This window comes from Chrysochloris asiatica, unplaced genomic scaffold (assembly GCF_000296735.1).
Source record: "Chrysochloris asiatica unplaced genomic scaffold, ChrAsi1.0 scaffold00366, whole genome shotgun sequence".
Lineage (NCBI taxonomy): Eukaryota > Metazoa > Chordata > Mammalia > Afrosoricida > Chrysochloridae > Chrysochloris > Chrysochloris asiatica.
Genome location: NW_006408884.1, coordinates 894,250 through 910,247, shown reverse-complemented (window position 1 = coordinate 910,247; position 15,998 = coordinate 894,250). Strand labels below are relative to the sequence as shown.

At 38.5% G+C, this 15,998-nt stretch overlaps 1 protein-coding gene across 1 annotated transcript in view; it reads left to right on the top strand.

The window, feature by feature from the left end:
- CDH12 (cadherin 12, type 2 (N-cadherin 2)) overlaps positions 1–15,998 on the top strand; it is an 868,078-nt gene that overhangs the window by 839,505 nt on the left and 12,575 nt on the right. The window contains exons 9-10 of the mRNA XM_006876219.1: positions 5,125–5,246; positions 11,035–11,152. Of these exons, the coding sequence (XP_006876281.1) occupies positions 5,125–5,246; positions 11,035–11,152 (240 nt within the window). The remainder of the gene's footprint in view (positions 1–5,124; positions 5,247–11,034; positions 11,153–15,998) is intronic.

Here is a 15,998-nt window from a genome sequence, read left to right as displayed (position 1 = left end):
CCTGTGCCAAGTTCTTTGGCATGAAATCAAGTTTCTCAGATTATTTGCACAGCATATAGATTGTGTAAGTGTGCTAGAATAATGCAACTCTGGTGAACATCTTTCCTGATTTTAAACCATTCAATATCGCCTTCTTTTGTTCCAAATACATCTTTTGGGTTAATACACAAGCTCCTCATGAGTACAATAAATTGTTGTGGAAGATTTATTCTTTTGAATGTTATCTATAGCTTATTTGGTCCACACAGTCAGAAGCTTTTGCATAGTTAATAAAGCACAAATAAATATCTTTCTGGTATTCTGCACATTCAGCCAAGATCCATCTGATAACCACAATGACATCACTTATTTCGCATCCTCTTATGAATCTGACTTGAATTTCTGGCATTTTTCTGTCAATATACAATTGTAGCCATTTAAAAATTATCTTCACCAAAATTTTACTTTCATTTTATTTTAATAATGTTGTTAAATGATGCCACATTCCCTTGGGCCACAACTCTCTGGAATGGGCACATATTTGGATCTCTTCTAGTTATTTGGTCAGGCAACTGTGTCTCATGACTCTTGGTACAGATTGGTAGGAGTTCCCAGTTTTGCAACAGTTTGTTAAAATATTTCAATTTAATTCTTTTATGTTTGGAGCCTTGTTCTTTGTCAAGGCCTTATGCACAATTTGGAATTTTTCCTTCAGTACCATTGGTTCTTTATCATATGCTACCTCTTGGAATGGTTGAATTTCAACCATTTCTTTTTGATATAGTCACTTTGTGTATTTCTTCCATTTTCTTTTAATGATTTCTGCATCATTCACTATTTTATCCATTGTTTTTGTTGCTAAGTACTCTGAGTTAGTTCCAACTCATAGTGACCCTGTATAAGATTTCTGAGCAGTGACTGGTGTATTTCTACTTCTGGCCTTACAGTAAGCAGCCTAACATGTAAACCACTCTGCTTCCAGAACTCCATAGAATTTAATTCATGGAAGTAGGGATATCATTGTTAAAGTCAAATGGAACTTGACTGAAAGCACAGAATACCACAAAGATATTTTCTTGTGCCTTACTGGCTATGCAAAGTCTTTCAATTGCGCGGCTTATGGAAAACTATGGAAAACATTATGAAGAATAGGTATTCCAGAACACTTAATTGTGCTCACAAGAAACCTGTATGTAGACAAAGAAGCTATCATGAAAACATAAAAAAAAGGAATGATGATTTTTTTTTAAAACAAGAAAGGTGTGTGACAGGATTCTAGGCTTTCACAATACTTATTTAATCTGTATGCTGATCAAATAATCTGAGAAACTGGATTATATGCCAAAGAACGTGCCATCAGGACTGGAAGAGGATTCATTAACAGTCTGGGTTAATGAGCATGATACAAACTTGCTTTCTAAAAGTAGACTTAAAATACTTATTGGTGAAGATCAAATACTATATTCTACTCTAAGGATTTCACTTTAATGTAAAGAAAATTTAAATCATCACAATTGGACCAATAAATAATATGATAAAAGGCAAATAGATTGAAGTTGTTAAAAACTTCATTTTGCTTGGATCTGCTATCAACTGTCATGGAAGCAGCAGTTAAGAAATCAGAAGATATATTATATTAGGCAAATCTGCTACAAAGTACTCTCTAAAGTGTTAAAGATCAAAGATGTCATTTTGAGGACAAATGCATCATATTTTCAGTTGCCTCACATACATGTGAGAGCCTTGGTGTTGTGCTGTAGGATAAGATTGAGACTGGTAACCACAAGGTCTTAAGTTGAAACCCATCAGTTGCCCTTGGAAACCCTATACAGCATGGCTGTGACTTAGCACCAACTCAGTGGAACGTAACAACAACAATATATATGCCTGTGGAATTTGACAGTGAGTGAGCATAACCATAGAATAATCGATGCTTTTGCTTTATGGTGTTTCTAAAGAATATTGAATGTACCAGGGAATGCCAGAAGAACAAACAAATCTGTTTTGGAAGAAGTCCAACCAGAATGTGTCTGTCATTCTTTGGATATGTTGTGAAGAGGGATTAATCTCTGGAAAGGGATATCATGGTTAGTTAAGTGGAGGGTCAATTGCAAAAGGGAAGATCCTCAAAATATGGTTTAACCCTGTAGTGGCAGCAATGGACCTAAGTGTAACAACAATTGTGAGGATGCTGCAGGACGTGCAGTGTTTTGTTCTGCTGTGTATAGGATTGTTATGAGTCAAACTGACTCAACAGGTCCTAACAAGAACACAGTGGTCTATTTCTAGGATACTTCACTGAAACGTGTTCACCAAGGGTGATCTTTCTAGTGTTTGAAGCACTAGTGGTGTTCATCCATCATCATAACAGCATACAAGCCCCCACAGTGTGACAAACTACAGACACGTGGGTGGTACATCGCTACTCTGATTAAAAAATCCTTTTGATGCTGTTAGATAAGCACTAGACTGCTAACCACAAGATTGGCATTTGAAATTCACTGCTGGCTCCCCAGGAGAAAGATAAGAGAGTTTGCTCTCATAAAGTTCAATAGTTTCAGAAACCATATATGGGGTCATTATGCATCAGAATTGACTCAGTGACAGTATGGTTGGATTTTATTGTTAAAATTGGGGATGAGATTTGATTAGAGACTCAGTTTTAATTTATACTCTCCTAAGTGCTATCACAAGAAATTATTCCTCAATACAATTTTGCTTGTTGTTGTTGTTGTTAAGTGCCATCGAGTCGGGTCCGACCCATAGCGACCCTGTGCAGGGTTTACAATTTTGCTTACTCGTTCCTTTTTTCTTATCAGATTAAATAAGGCTGTAGACTAACTTTCCATTAGTAGTCTCTTACTTTTACTGCCTTAAATCTGCTATTCTAATTTTCATCTCTGAAAAGCCCTGTCTGCTTCATCCTTGAAACTTTCTTCTTCTCTGGAGAAGCTGCCACCTCCAGGAAGGATTTTGAGAAAGTAATTTAATATGTAGATGATTCTATCTAACAATGTTTTTCTTTTCTTTTCTTTTCTTTTTAATAATAGGGACACTTCTCCTTAGGTGAACTCAAGTTGGTTCTAACTCACAGTGACCCTATGCACAGCAGAGCAAAACACTGGTCAGTCCTGTGCCATCTTCACAATTATTGTTTTGTATGAGCTGATTACTGCTGACACTGCTACCCCATCTTGTTAGCGGTCTGACTCTTTTTCACTGACATTCGAAATGGCACAGCATAGGCAAATATGTATTGAAACATATCACTGTTGACTAGGATTGATTTTGTCAAATCAGCTTGATGTGATTGTTACACGGAAAATTGCCATTGCCATCAAGTTGATTCTGGCTCGTGTTGTTGTTGTTAGATGCCATTGAGTTGGTACTGACCCATAGCGACCTTATGCACAACAGAATGAAACACTGCCCAATCCTGGACCAACCTCACTACTGTTGCCACGCTTGAGTCCATCGATGCTGCCATTTGGCCAATCCATTTCATTGGGAGTCTTCCTCTTTTTCTCTGACCCTCCATCTTACCAAACATGATATGCTTCTCCAGTGACTAGTCCCTCCTGACAATATGCCCCAAGTATCAGAGACGAAGTTTGGCCATCTTGGCCTCTAAGGAGCACTCTGGCTACACTTCTTCCAAAATAGATCTATTGGTTCTTTTGGCAGCCTATGGGACTTTCAATATTCTCTTCCAACACCATAACTCAAAGGCATCAATTCTTCTACGGAATTCCTTTATTCATTGTCCAACTTTCACATGCGTATGATGTTATTGAAAATACCATGGCTTGGGTCAGGCACAACTTAGTCCTCAAGCTGTCATCTTTGCTCTTCAACACTTTAGAAAGGTCTTGTGCAGCAGATTTGCCTAATGCATTACGCCATTTGATCTCTTGACTGCTACTTTCGTGAGTGTTGATAGTTGATCCAAGAAGAATGAAGTCTTTGACAACTTCAATCTTTTCTCCACTGATGAGAATGTTTTATATTGGTCCAGTGGTGAGGATTTTTGTTTTCTTTACATTGAGATGCAATCCATACTAAAGGCTGTGCTCTTTAATCTTCATCAGTAAATGTTTTAAGTCCTCTTCACTTTCAGCAAGCAAGGTTGTATCATCTGCATATTGCAGGTTGTTAATGAGTCTTCCTCCAATCCTGATCCACGTTTTTCTTCATAGAACCCGACTTCTTGGATTATTTGCTCAGCATACAGGTTGAATAAGTATGATGAAAGAATACAACCTTATCACACACCTTTTTTTTTTTATTTTAAAACATTCAGTGTTCCCATGTTCTGTGCAAATAACTGTCTCTTGGTCCATGTACAGATTCCTCACGAGCACAATTAAGTGTTCCGGAATACTTATACTTCACAATGTTGACTCATAGTGACCCTATAAATCAGAGTAGAGCTACTCCATAGGGCTTTGAAGGCTTTGATTTTCAGGGAATCTGACATCCACATCTTTTCCCATGGAGTAACCAGTGGGTTCAGATCACCAACCTTTGTGTTAGCAATTGAACACTTGACCAGTGAGCCACCAGTGTTCCGAAAATGCCCTGCACGTGTTATAAAATATCATTCAAATTGTTGACCTTACTGTGATGGGTGAACTTTGAAGAAAAACTCTGACTTAGTGCAATTCTAGTATTCTGACAGCTAACCAATGATGGTTATTTTCATCCCTACACATTTGTTTTCATCTTGTCATTGGCATAGCAGACTCAGAGTTCCCTATTGTTGTTAGATACAGCGAGTCTGTACCGACTCATAGTGACCTTATGCACAATACAACCAAACTTTGCCTGGTCCTGAATCAACCGCACAACTGTTGCACACTTGAGCACATTTCTGCTGCCTCTGTGCCAATCCATCTCATTGGGGATCTTCCTCTTTTTTGCTGACCCTCTATTTTACCAAGCATAATATCCTTCTTCAGGGACTGGTCCAACCTGATAATATGTCCAAGGTATAATATATAAAGTCTGGCCATCCTGGCTCCTATTTTAGAAAGAATTTTTAGAATTGTAAATGAAGACTAAGTTTTATAAACTTAATTGCTAGTTACTGTTGAAATAATATTTTATCAGATGTTTTAATAATTTTTCCTTTTTATGTTTTCATAGGTAATCCATTATTAACCAGCAAAGTCAATGTAGTCATTAATGTTCTAGATGTCAATGAATTTCCACCAGAAATATCTGTACCATATGAGACAACTGTGTGTGAAAATGCCAAACCAGGACAGGTATTGTACCAATATTGTTAAGTAACAATTTATAAAGATCCAATGTCTGCTTGTGTTTTAGGTTATGTATCCATACATGAATACACAGTAGTTTTCTGGATCAACTGTCTTTATAAAAGATAGCATAAAAATATTAAACTCTTAAAAATTAGTAGAACAATGTATGGATATTAAAGTAATAAGACAGGGACTAACGAGTCAGTGACCTAGTGAACATTCATGGATGACTAAAGGTCCACAGCTGTGGATTCCAATACATTGATGAGCTCCCTTACTGTGAGCAAGTTTTTTGTTGTTGTAAAGTGTCATTGAGTTGGTTCTGACCCATAGCAACCCTACACAGGGTTTCCAAGGCTGTAAATCTTTACGGGAGCAGAAAGCCTCATCTTTTCTCGTGGAATAGCTGGTAGTTTCAAACTGCTGAACTTGAGATAAGCAGCCTGATTTGTAACAATTATGCTACCAGAGCTCCTTACTGAGGGTTAGTAAGTCACTATAAACTCAGTAAGCAAGTAACATCAGTGTGCATTCTTCCAGAATATCTTTTGCTTTGATTACATGTTTTCTTGAAGGAATTGAAAAAAAAAAAAAAAAAAAAAAAAAGGCTTAAGCTTACTGAAAATGTAAAACTTTCTTTCGCTGTGGTCCCATAGAGAACATTTGTATTGTATAAAATGTCTTAAATGCATGTTCCTTATTAGGTAAATATCACCATTGCTAAGTAGAAGCTATGGAGAAAGACTGCATAGTTGTAGTCCAAGTCCTGAGTTTTAATTGGAGTGGTAGTAGGTAGCAATTTTTTTAACACTATTTTAAAGGACTTAATGAGTGAATCATTTAAAGAGAATCAAGAATGACTACAAACATTTATAATAGCAAAAAGATGGAGACAGTCGAAGTGCCCATCAATGGAAGAATGGATAAACAAACAGTGGTACATACACACAATGGAATAGTATGCTACCTTGAAGAATAACAAGGAAGCTGTAAGCTATCACATAACATGGATGAACCTTGAGGACATTATGTTGAGTGAAATTAGTCAGTCACAAAAGGAGAAATACTGCATAGGACCACTACTGTAAAAGACTAAGAAAAAGAACCCTTGCTAAAGGAAGGGGGGATCCTTTGCTGGTTACCGGGATGCACAGGGGTGGGGTGAGGGGGGGGTCAGAAGGTGAAGCACAGGGTAGGAAAAAGACACAGGATAGCTTGGGTGCTGGGGGTGGTGGTGGCACGGCAATACACAGGAAGTGGGAAGGGAATGGAAGAAACAGGCAGCTGGGAAAACAGTTCGGTAGGTTTACATGGGCTAAATGGGGCAGAGGTAAAGAATGATGTATGCACAACCTTGGAACAACAGGCCTCTGGGATACAGGGACACAGAGACAAGGTTGGAATGGGGAAAAGGAGGAAATTTGTGTTAAGATGCTTGGCTGTCTTTTGAATCTTGGTTTCCCTTGCATACCATTATAAAATAGACACTTGAGGGGAACATAAAGGAATAGCTAGAAATATCACCATAGAAAGCTTGTAAGTCTGTCTTCTTCCTATAACTGATTGGAATACCTAAAATGGGGCAACAATGTGCCCAGTGAAGGAGACATCCTGTGGAGCCTTTGTATCACATAAGACCTTGGGTGGAATCCTGAACCTCATCCAGAATCTTCAGAGGTGGGAAATTTCCACTTGAAAGGACAAGCAGACCAGCCTGGAGCAGCTAGAAGAACTGAAGATACTTCTTGAAAGAAAGACCGACAGAAAAATACAAAAAATAATGGCAATCCGACTGATAACTACAAGAACAAGCAAATTACTCACCCAGGAGACATCAAGGCAAGTGGTTGGGTCCCTTCAGGGCAAACCCCTTTCCAGGACTAAGACTCAATGGGAATACACAAGCAGTCATGCTCTCTATTTGGTGACCACATTCATTGCAGATAAGGGGAAGTGAGGGAAAAACTGCAATGAAGCTGCTACATAAGCCCTACAGTATTCAATAAACTCCTGTAAACCCAGGTGGAGACCTGGTTGGCCAGCAGTGTGACAAGACCTGGGGATTCTTGGGCCCAGAGTCAGTGACATAGCCACACAACACTAGAGTGGAGAGTGATGTGTTCAGCTGATAAGAAGAGAGGGCATACGCATAAGAACACCCACACTTGCAGATAATACCCACTTGACCTGGCTCCAATGACTGGATGATCAGAGCTCAACTAGAAGAAGAAAGAAGAGGAAAGAAAGGAGTAATATGATAAAATTGACAAACTTGACCTACACCTATGGATGCAGTGGCTCAAAAGAGGGAACACATCTTTACATCGTGGATCATTTCCACCCACTCCATACACAGACTAGACAGGGATGGGCAACTTGGACATTGGCTACCCAAAATGGGCAGGGGCGGGGGGGGAGCTACAAAGGCAAGAAGTGACTGGCTTACAAGCTTTCAAGAGGGAACCTAGATCCAGAGGGCACGGAGGAAGGTAGAATCTTCACTGAGTAGTATCCAATTTGTCTGGGTGGGGCTGATGAAAGGAGTTTGGAATAGGTCTCTTGTGGTATAATAGTGAATAATTGTTATCAGGACTGACTGTTGAGGGTTGGAATAGTAAAGGTAGACATTTTGTAGCAACGAGGGAAGTGATTGAATTGCAGTCCAGGAGCGGAGGTCCCTGGGACCATCAAGGGAGAAGAGTGGAGTGGGGGACCCTACCCAGAGAAACAGTGATGCCAGACATGGAGGCAGAGAAGATGACATGGAGAGATGGAGCAGCTGGGGACTCTAGACGCAGAGAGGGAAAGGGACTGTGTACTGATGACAGGGGGGCAGGCTTGCAGCATATACCCTTTGGTTGGTTGATGATGTATGGAGGGGATTGTAACCATGGCAATGAAATTATATACAATAGGAAGAATGTATAGTCTCCCATTTAGACTATAACTACCACAGAATTCACAATAATACATTAAAAAAAAATGCTACATGATGAGATTGTATCATGAAGAAAGGATACTACTAACCCAATATGATTTCCTTAAGTTTCAGAAGACAAATAAATCAGTATGCTTTGGTTTGTAATATACCCTAATTATCATTAATAGGTAATTACTCACTTATGTGACTTTGAGAAATTTTAATTCTTATCTGAAAAAAATGCCAATGTTCTTCTTCAGTGTTTTGTTTTTCCATTTAGTAGAACACTTGCCCCATGGCACTAATTCTGTGATGTCCACTAGACACACATTATTATTGCAACGAAATTAATGTGAAAGTTAAATCAGTTTTCTTTTTTACTGTAGCTCCATTTTACGTACATTTAGATCAGTGTGATAAATAATATTTTCATCAGCACACTCATATCTATTGGACTATACTGATCTAATACTTTGTTAACTTTGGGAAAACAGAAATTGTATTATGACATGAATGATTTGTCCTGTTTTCCCAAATAAGGAGTGTTGCATCTTTCTTATTGAACTGGCATAGAAATGCACTTAATATTTTTACCCTTTTCTTCCTTAGTTGCACTCCTCATTTGCAGGAATGATCCTATTGCCTTATTTCAATGTTTGAAACAATAGATGTTTAATAGACGTTTGCACCCAAATAATAACACTTTTGGAAACTTAGAAGAATTTTATAAAATCTACATTTTATACTTTCTATGTTGTTCTGGTTGATTGCTAAGTACCATTGAGTCAATTTTGATAACAACAATCCTGTATAGGGTATCAGAGGAGCACCTGGTGAGTTTGAACAGCTGACCTTGCTGTTCAAACCAATCTTGCAGTCCAGTGCATTAACCCACAGAGCCACACTAGTACTCCCACAGTTTCTATACTTCCTTCCCCCCTCCCCCCAAAAAACCCTCCAATCATTGATTAATAGGTAATTATGCAATTAATGATTTCACATCAATCAATATTGTGTACTGTGCTAAATGATAGTTGTTTGTGTAATAAGGGTCCATTTAGTGCCTGTGTGTTTGTCTTGTTGTTGTTATTGTTGTTTTTAGGTACTATCAAGTTGGCACCGACTCATAGTGACCCTATGCACAACAGAACAAAACGCTGCTCAGTCCTGGGCCAAGCTCACAACTGTTGTCACCCTTGAGCCCATTGACTCTGCCACTTTGCCAATCCATCTCACTGGGGGTCTTCTTCTTTTTCTCTGACCCTCCACCTTACCAAACATGAGATCCTTCTGCAGTGACTTGCCCCTCCTGACAATATATCTGAAGTATGAGAGATGAAATCTGGCCATCCTGGTCTCCAAGGAGCACTCTGGCTGTACTTCTTCCAACACAGATCTGTTTGTTATTTTGGCAGCCCATGGTACTTTCAATATTTTCCTCCAACACCATAACTCTCAAAAGCATCAATTCTTCTATGGTCTTCCTTATTCACTGTCCAACTTTCACATTCATATGCAGGTATTGAAAATACTGTGGCTTGGGTCAGGCACACCTTAGTCCTTAAGCTGAAATCTTTGTTTATCAATGCTTTAAAAAGGTCTTGTGCGGCAGATTTGCCTAATGCAATACTTGTTTGTTTTCTTGACTGCTGCATCCATGAGTGGTTGATCCAAGAAATATGTGTTTGTCTAGTAACTTGTTATTGTTAGGTGTCATGGAGCAGGTTATGAATCATTGAGACCCTCTGCACAACAGAAGGAAACACTGCCAGATCCTGCACCACCCTCACAATTGTTACACTAGATCCCATTGCTGCTGCCACGCTGTCATCACTTTATTCATTATCTTGCCTTTGGTGTTGAATGATGAGCATCTAATCTATGATGACTCAAAAGGGTGAATATATACTGGAAAATTGATCCACGAGGGTCAATTTGTTAAATCACAAATTTCTAATACAATACTTGAACATTCAAAGTCTTGGTGATGTTTACTTTTAAAAAATGCTTTTGTTCTTTAGGTTCAGCTATATGGGAAGGTTGATCATAGACATAAGATTGCACTTTAACCATGAAATCAGAACAATAAGCAGTAGACAAAATGCATGTTTAATAACATCAATGTAGATGCCCTGAGGCATATTTACACACTGAGTCTATATTCCAAGAATATAGTACTTGGAATTCAAGGTCTTGTTCTAGAAAATTCTATTGAAACACATCATATTGAAGCGCTAGAATTTTAACTGAAAGATTTACAGATGATTGGAACAATTTAGGAAGAAATTTGGAGCAGGGATGAAAACACTTACCTTTTAAAACAATCTATGAAAACACAACCTTTCCCCTACCCCATGTGGGGAAACAAACATAACAAAAACAGATATACATTCTTTGTTTCTCTCTGTATTTTATTTTTTATGAAAGTAAACCTAATTCTCACAAATATACATGTATTAAAATTTTGCTGTCACAAGGGCTTTTAAATAGAGATTTTGTTTTCAGTAAGCATTTTCCTTTTTAGACTATGAAAGCATTTATTTTCTCTAATTTAAAATGCAAACCAATGAATTTTCATTTTGTTTTGCTTATCAGTGAAAAGTTTCTGTGTTGTTAAGCACTTTATTTAAGCAGATATTGATTTAAAATGAGACCATTCCCTGTCATCTTCTTGCTTGCCATTGTTACCTGTAAATTATAGGAGATTTGTTTATAAAAGTTGTGTGTAAATAATTGGCCTACTGACATGAATCCTAAAATAGTCCTATCTATTGATTTCCATACTTCATTAAATAAACTTAATAACCTGGTATGTGAAGTCCCATTTGAAACTGATAACTGACTTCAAGTTTAATCTTGACTTTGTTTCAGATAATTCAGGTAGTCAGTGCTGCAGACAGAGATCTTTCACCTGCTGGGCAGCAGTTGTCCTTCAGATTATCACCAGAGGCTGCCATCAAACCAAATTTCACAGTTCGTGATTTCAGAAGTAAGTTTAAGATGTAAAAATGTACCATTTATCATGTAACTTTGTAAAGAGACAAAATTCTAGAATTCAATGGTTTGCCTTAAAGAACATAAGTATATACAAAGTGGAATACCATATTATAAAAGTTTGTATCAGGCAGTAGTTTAAACATGTGACCTATATGGTAGTGGTGGTTTGTTGTGGAATTGGTTCTGACTCCTAGCAACCCTGTGTAGGGTTTGGGAGGCAATAAATCTTTACAGAGGAGAAAGCATCATCTTTCTCCAGTGAAACGACTGATGATTTCAAACTGCTGAGCTTTAGGTTTAGGTTAGCAGCCTGACTTGTAACCACTACAATATCAGAGTGCTTTATAAATGACATACACTCTAATAAATGTGTTTAGCTACTTCCATTAAAATGTGAACAGTTATTTATTGAATCTAGGACACAAAAAGCTACATGAAAAATTGTAGATTTCTCTTTTAATTAAAAAAAAAAATAATAATCCAACATGCATGTTTTTGTTTTGTTTTTCCCCACTCCCTCCCTGCTTCTAGAGTCCCCAGCCACTCCATCTCTCCATGTCATTGTCTCTGCCTCCATCTCTAGCATCACTTCTTCTCTGGGTAGGGTCCCGCACTCCACTCTTCTCCCCTGATGATCCCAGGTACCTCTGCTCCTGGACTACAAAATCAACCACTTGCCTCCTTTTGTTACAAAATGTCCACCTTCACATTTAAAACCCTCACAGTCATTCCTGATAACAATTATTCACTATTGTACCACAAGAGTCTTATCTCCATCTGCTTTCATCAGCCCCATCCAGGTAGATTGGAAACCACCCAGTGGAGAGTCTACCTTCCCCCACACCCTCTGTAACTAGGCTCCCTCTTGAAAGCTTGTAAACCAGTCACTTCTTGTCTTTGTAGCTCTCCCATTTTGAGTAGCCAATGTGTAAGTTGCCCATACCTGTCTACCCTGTGTGCCAAGGGGGTGGGAACGATCCTCACTGTAAAGATTTGTTCCCTCTTTTGGGCTACTACTTTATGCACATTGTTTTTGCATACATATATGTATATATGAAGCTTTTTAATGACTGCTTCTATTTCTAATAACACCTTCTATGGTGGTTGTGTGCTATCAAGTTTGTTCCTTCTGATAATGACTTTACATGGGGTTTACAATGGTGTAAGCCTTTATAAGACTAGAAAGCCTCATCTTTCTCACATGAAGCAGCTGATGGATTCACACTGCTGAACTTGCAGTTAGTAGGGCTGTGAGCCTCAAGGTCAGCTGTTCGAAACTGCCAGCACTTCTGCGTGAGAAAGATGAGGTTTTCTGCTCCAGTAAAGATTTACAGCTTCGAATACCCTGTACAGGGTAGCTATGAGTCAGATCCGACTCCACGGCATATAACCACCACCACCACTGTACCCCAGAGCTCTTTAATACATGTATGGTGTTGTTTATGTATGTCGTTGAGTTTATTCTAACTCATAGTGAATCTATTTTCAAGAGCAGCTAGTGGGTTTGAACTGCCAGTCTTATGGTTAGCTTATTCTACAGTGTCAAACCAAAGTTTTGGTATGCTGTTATTAGGTGATATTGAGTCGGTACCGACTCATAGTGACCCTATGCACAACAGAATGAAACACTGCCCAGTCATGGGCTAACCTCACAATTGTTGCCACGCTTGAGCCCATTGATGCTACCACTATACCAATCCATCTCACTGAGAGTCTTCCTGTTTTTCTCTGACCCTGCACCTTACCAAACATGATATCCTTCTCCAGTGATTGCTCCCTTCTGACAATATATCTGAAATATGAGAGATGAAGTCTAGCCATCCTGGCCTCCAAGGAGCACTCTGGCTGTACTTCTTCCAAAACAGATCTGTTTGCTCTTTTGGAAGCTCATGGGACTTTTAGTATTCTCCTCCAACACCATAACCCAAATTTCTCATGAGCACAATTAAGTGTTCAGTAATACTCAGACTTCGCAATGTTGTCCACAACTTGTCATGATCCACACAATCGCAGAATTTGTGTAGTCAATAAAGCACAGGTAAACATCTTTCTACTATCCTCTGCTTTCAGCCAAGATCTATCGGACATGACCAATGATATCCCTCATTCCATGTCCTCTTCCAAATCCAGCTTGAACCTCTGGAAGTTCTCTGTCAATGAATGCTTGCAGCCATTTCTTCATTACGTTTAATAAACCTTTACTTGTATGGGATATCAAAGAGATTGCCCAATGATTTCCGCAATACGTTGGGTCACCTATCTATGGAATGGGCACAAATACAAATCTTTTCCACTCAGCCAGATAGTTGTCTTCCAATCTTCTGGCCATTGATTAGTACCTGCAGTGCCACCTCACTTTGCTGAAATATTTAGGGTTATATTCTATCAATACCTGGTGCCTTGTTCTTTGCCAATTCCTTCTATTCAATTTGGAATATATCCTTTAATATCATTGGCTTTTGTTCATATGCTACTTCTTGAAACGGTCGAATATTGACCATTTCCTTTTGGTACAGTTACTCTGTGTATTCCTTTCATCTTGTTTTGATGCTTTCTGCACCATTCAACAATTTTCCCATATTGTTGTTGTTGTTGTTATTAAGTGCCATCGAGTTGGTACTGACTCATAGAGACCTTATGCACAGTAGAAGTAAATACTGCCCAATCCTGGGCCAACCTCACTATCGTTGCCATGCTTGAGCCCATTGATGCTGTCTTTTTGCCAATCTATCTAGTTGGGGGAGTGCCTCTTTTTCTCTATACCCTACCAAACATGATATCCTTCTCCAGAGACTGGTCCCTCCTGACAATATGTCCGAAGTATGAGAGACAAAGTTTGGCAATCCTGGCCTCCAAGGAGCATTCTTCCAACACAGATCTGTTGGTTCTTTTGGCAGCCCATGGCACTTTCAACATTCTTCTCCAAAACCATAACTCAAAAGCATCAATTCTTCTATGGTCTTCCTTATTCACTGTCCAGCTTTCGCATGCATATGAAGTTATTGAAAATACCATGGCTTGGGTCAGGCACACCTTAGTCCTCAAGCCGACATATTTGCTCTTCAACATTTTCAAAAGATCTTTTGTAGCAGATTTGCCTAATGCAATATTTCATTTGACTTCTTGACTGCTGCTTCCATGAGTGTTGATAGTTGATTCAAGAAGAGTGAAGTCCTTGACAACTTCAATCTTTTCTTCATTGATAAAAATGCTGTTTATTGGTCCAGTGGTGAGGAGTTTCGTTTTCTTTATGTTGAGAGGCAATCCATACAGAAGAGTCCTTCAATAATGAAAGCAGAAGATTGAATTTTTTTCTTCAGTTCCCTCAGCTTGAGAAATGCTCAGTGTATTTTCCCCTTTTGGTTTTATAACTCCAGATCTTTACACACTTTGTTGTAATATTTGACTTTGTCTTCTTGAGCTCACCTTTGAAATTTTCTGTTTAACTCTTTTACCTCCTCATTTCTTCCATTGCTTTAGCATCTCTATGCTTGAGAGCAAGTCTCAGAGTTCCTTCTGACATCAGTTTTTATCTTTTCCCTCTTACATGTATTCTTAATGACTCTGCATTCTTTCTGTAGGTTGTTCACGATGTCATGCCACAACTCTCCTGGTCTTCAGTCTTTAGTATCTAATGTATCAAATCTGTTATTCAGATAATCCCTTAAACCAGGTGGGATAGATTCAAGGTCATATTTTGGCTCTCGTACACTTGTTTTCATTTTCTTCAGTATCAGTCTGAATTTGCACATGAGCAATTGATGGTCTGTTCCACAATCTGCCCCTGGCCTTGTTTTGGCTAATGATATGGAACTTTTCCACCATCTCTTTCCACATATGTAGTCAATTTGATTTCTTTGCATTCCACCTGATGAGATCCATGTGTATAGTTATCTCTTATCCTATTTAAAAAAGGTATTTGAAGTGAATAAATCATTGGTTTTGCAGAATTCAATCATATGATCTTCAGCATCATTTCTATCACCAAGGTCAGATTTTCCAACTACTGATCCCCTTCTTTGGTTCCATTCTTTGCATTTCAATTGCCAGTGATTATCAATATATCTTAAATGCATACTTGATCAATTTCAGAGAGAAGTTGGTACAATTCTTCCATTTCATCCTCACTGGCTTTAGTGGTTGGTATATTAATTTGAATAGTTGTGGTATTAACCGGTCTTCCTTGCGGGCACATGGATATTATCTTATCACAGACAACATTTTACCTCATGGCAGATCTTGATATGTTCTTTTGACACTGAATGTAACACCATTCTTCTTCAATATGTCATTCCCAGCCTAGTAAACCATGTGGTTGTCAGATTCAAAATGTCCAATACCAGTCCATTAATGCCTAAGATATCAATGCTTTTTTGTTACATTTCATTTTTGACAATTTCCAATTTTCCTAGATTCATACTTCGTATAGTCCATGCTCTGATTATTAATGAATGCGTACAGCTGTTTCTCTTCATTTTGAGTTGTTCCCCATCAGCAAATGAAGGTCCCATGGGCTTTACTCCCACAGGCTTTACTCCATTCACATCATCACCATCAACTCTATTTTGAGGAGGCGATTCTTTGCTAGTCACATTTTGAGTGCCTTCTAACCTGAGGGAATCATTTTCTGGCAATGACAAACCCTATCTGACAGTGTTTCTCTGCTGTTTGTAAGGTTTTCAGTAACTGAATATTCAGAAGTAGTTTGTCTCTCCTTCTTCCTACTTTGTCTTTATCTGGAAGCTCATCTGAGATCCCGCTAGTATTTAGAGGAAAAAGGGAAAAAAGAAAAATTGAGAAACAAAACAAAACAAAAAAACCCAGAAGAAAATAATGCA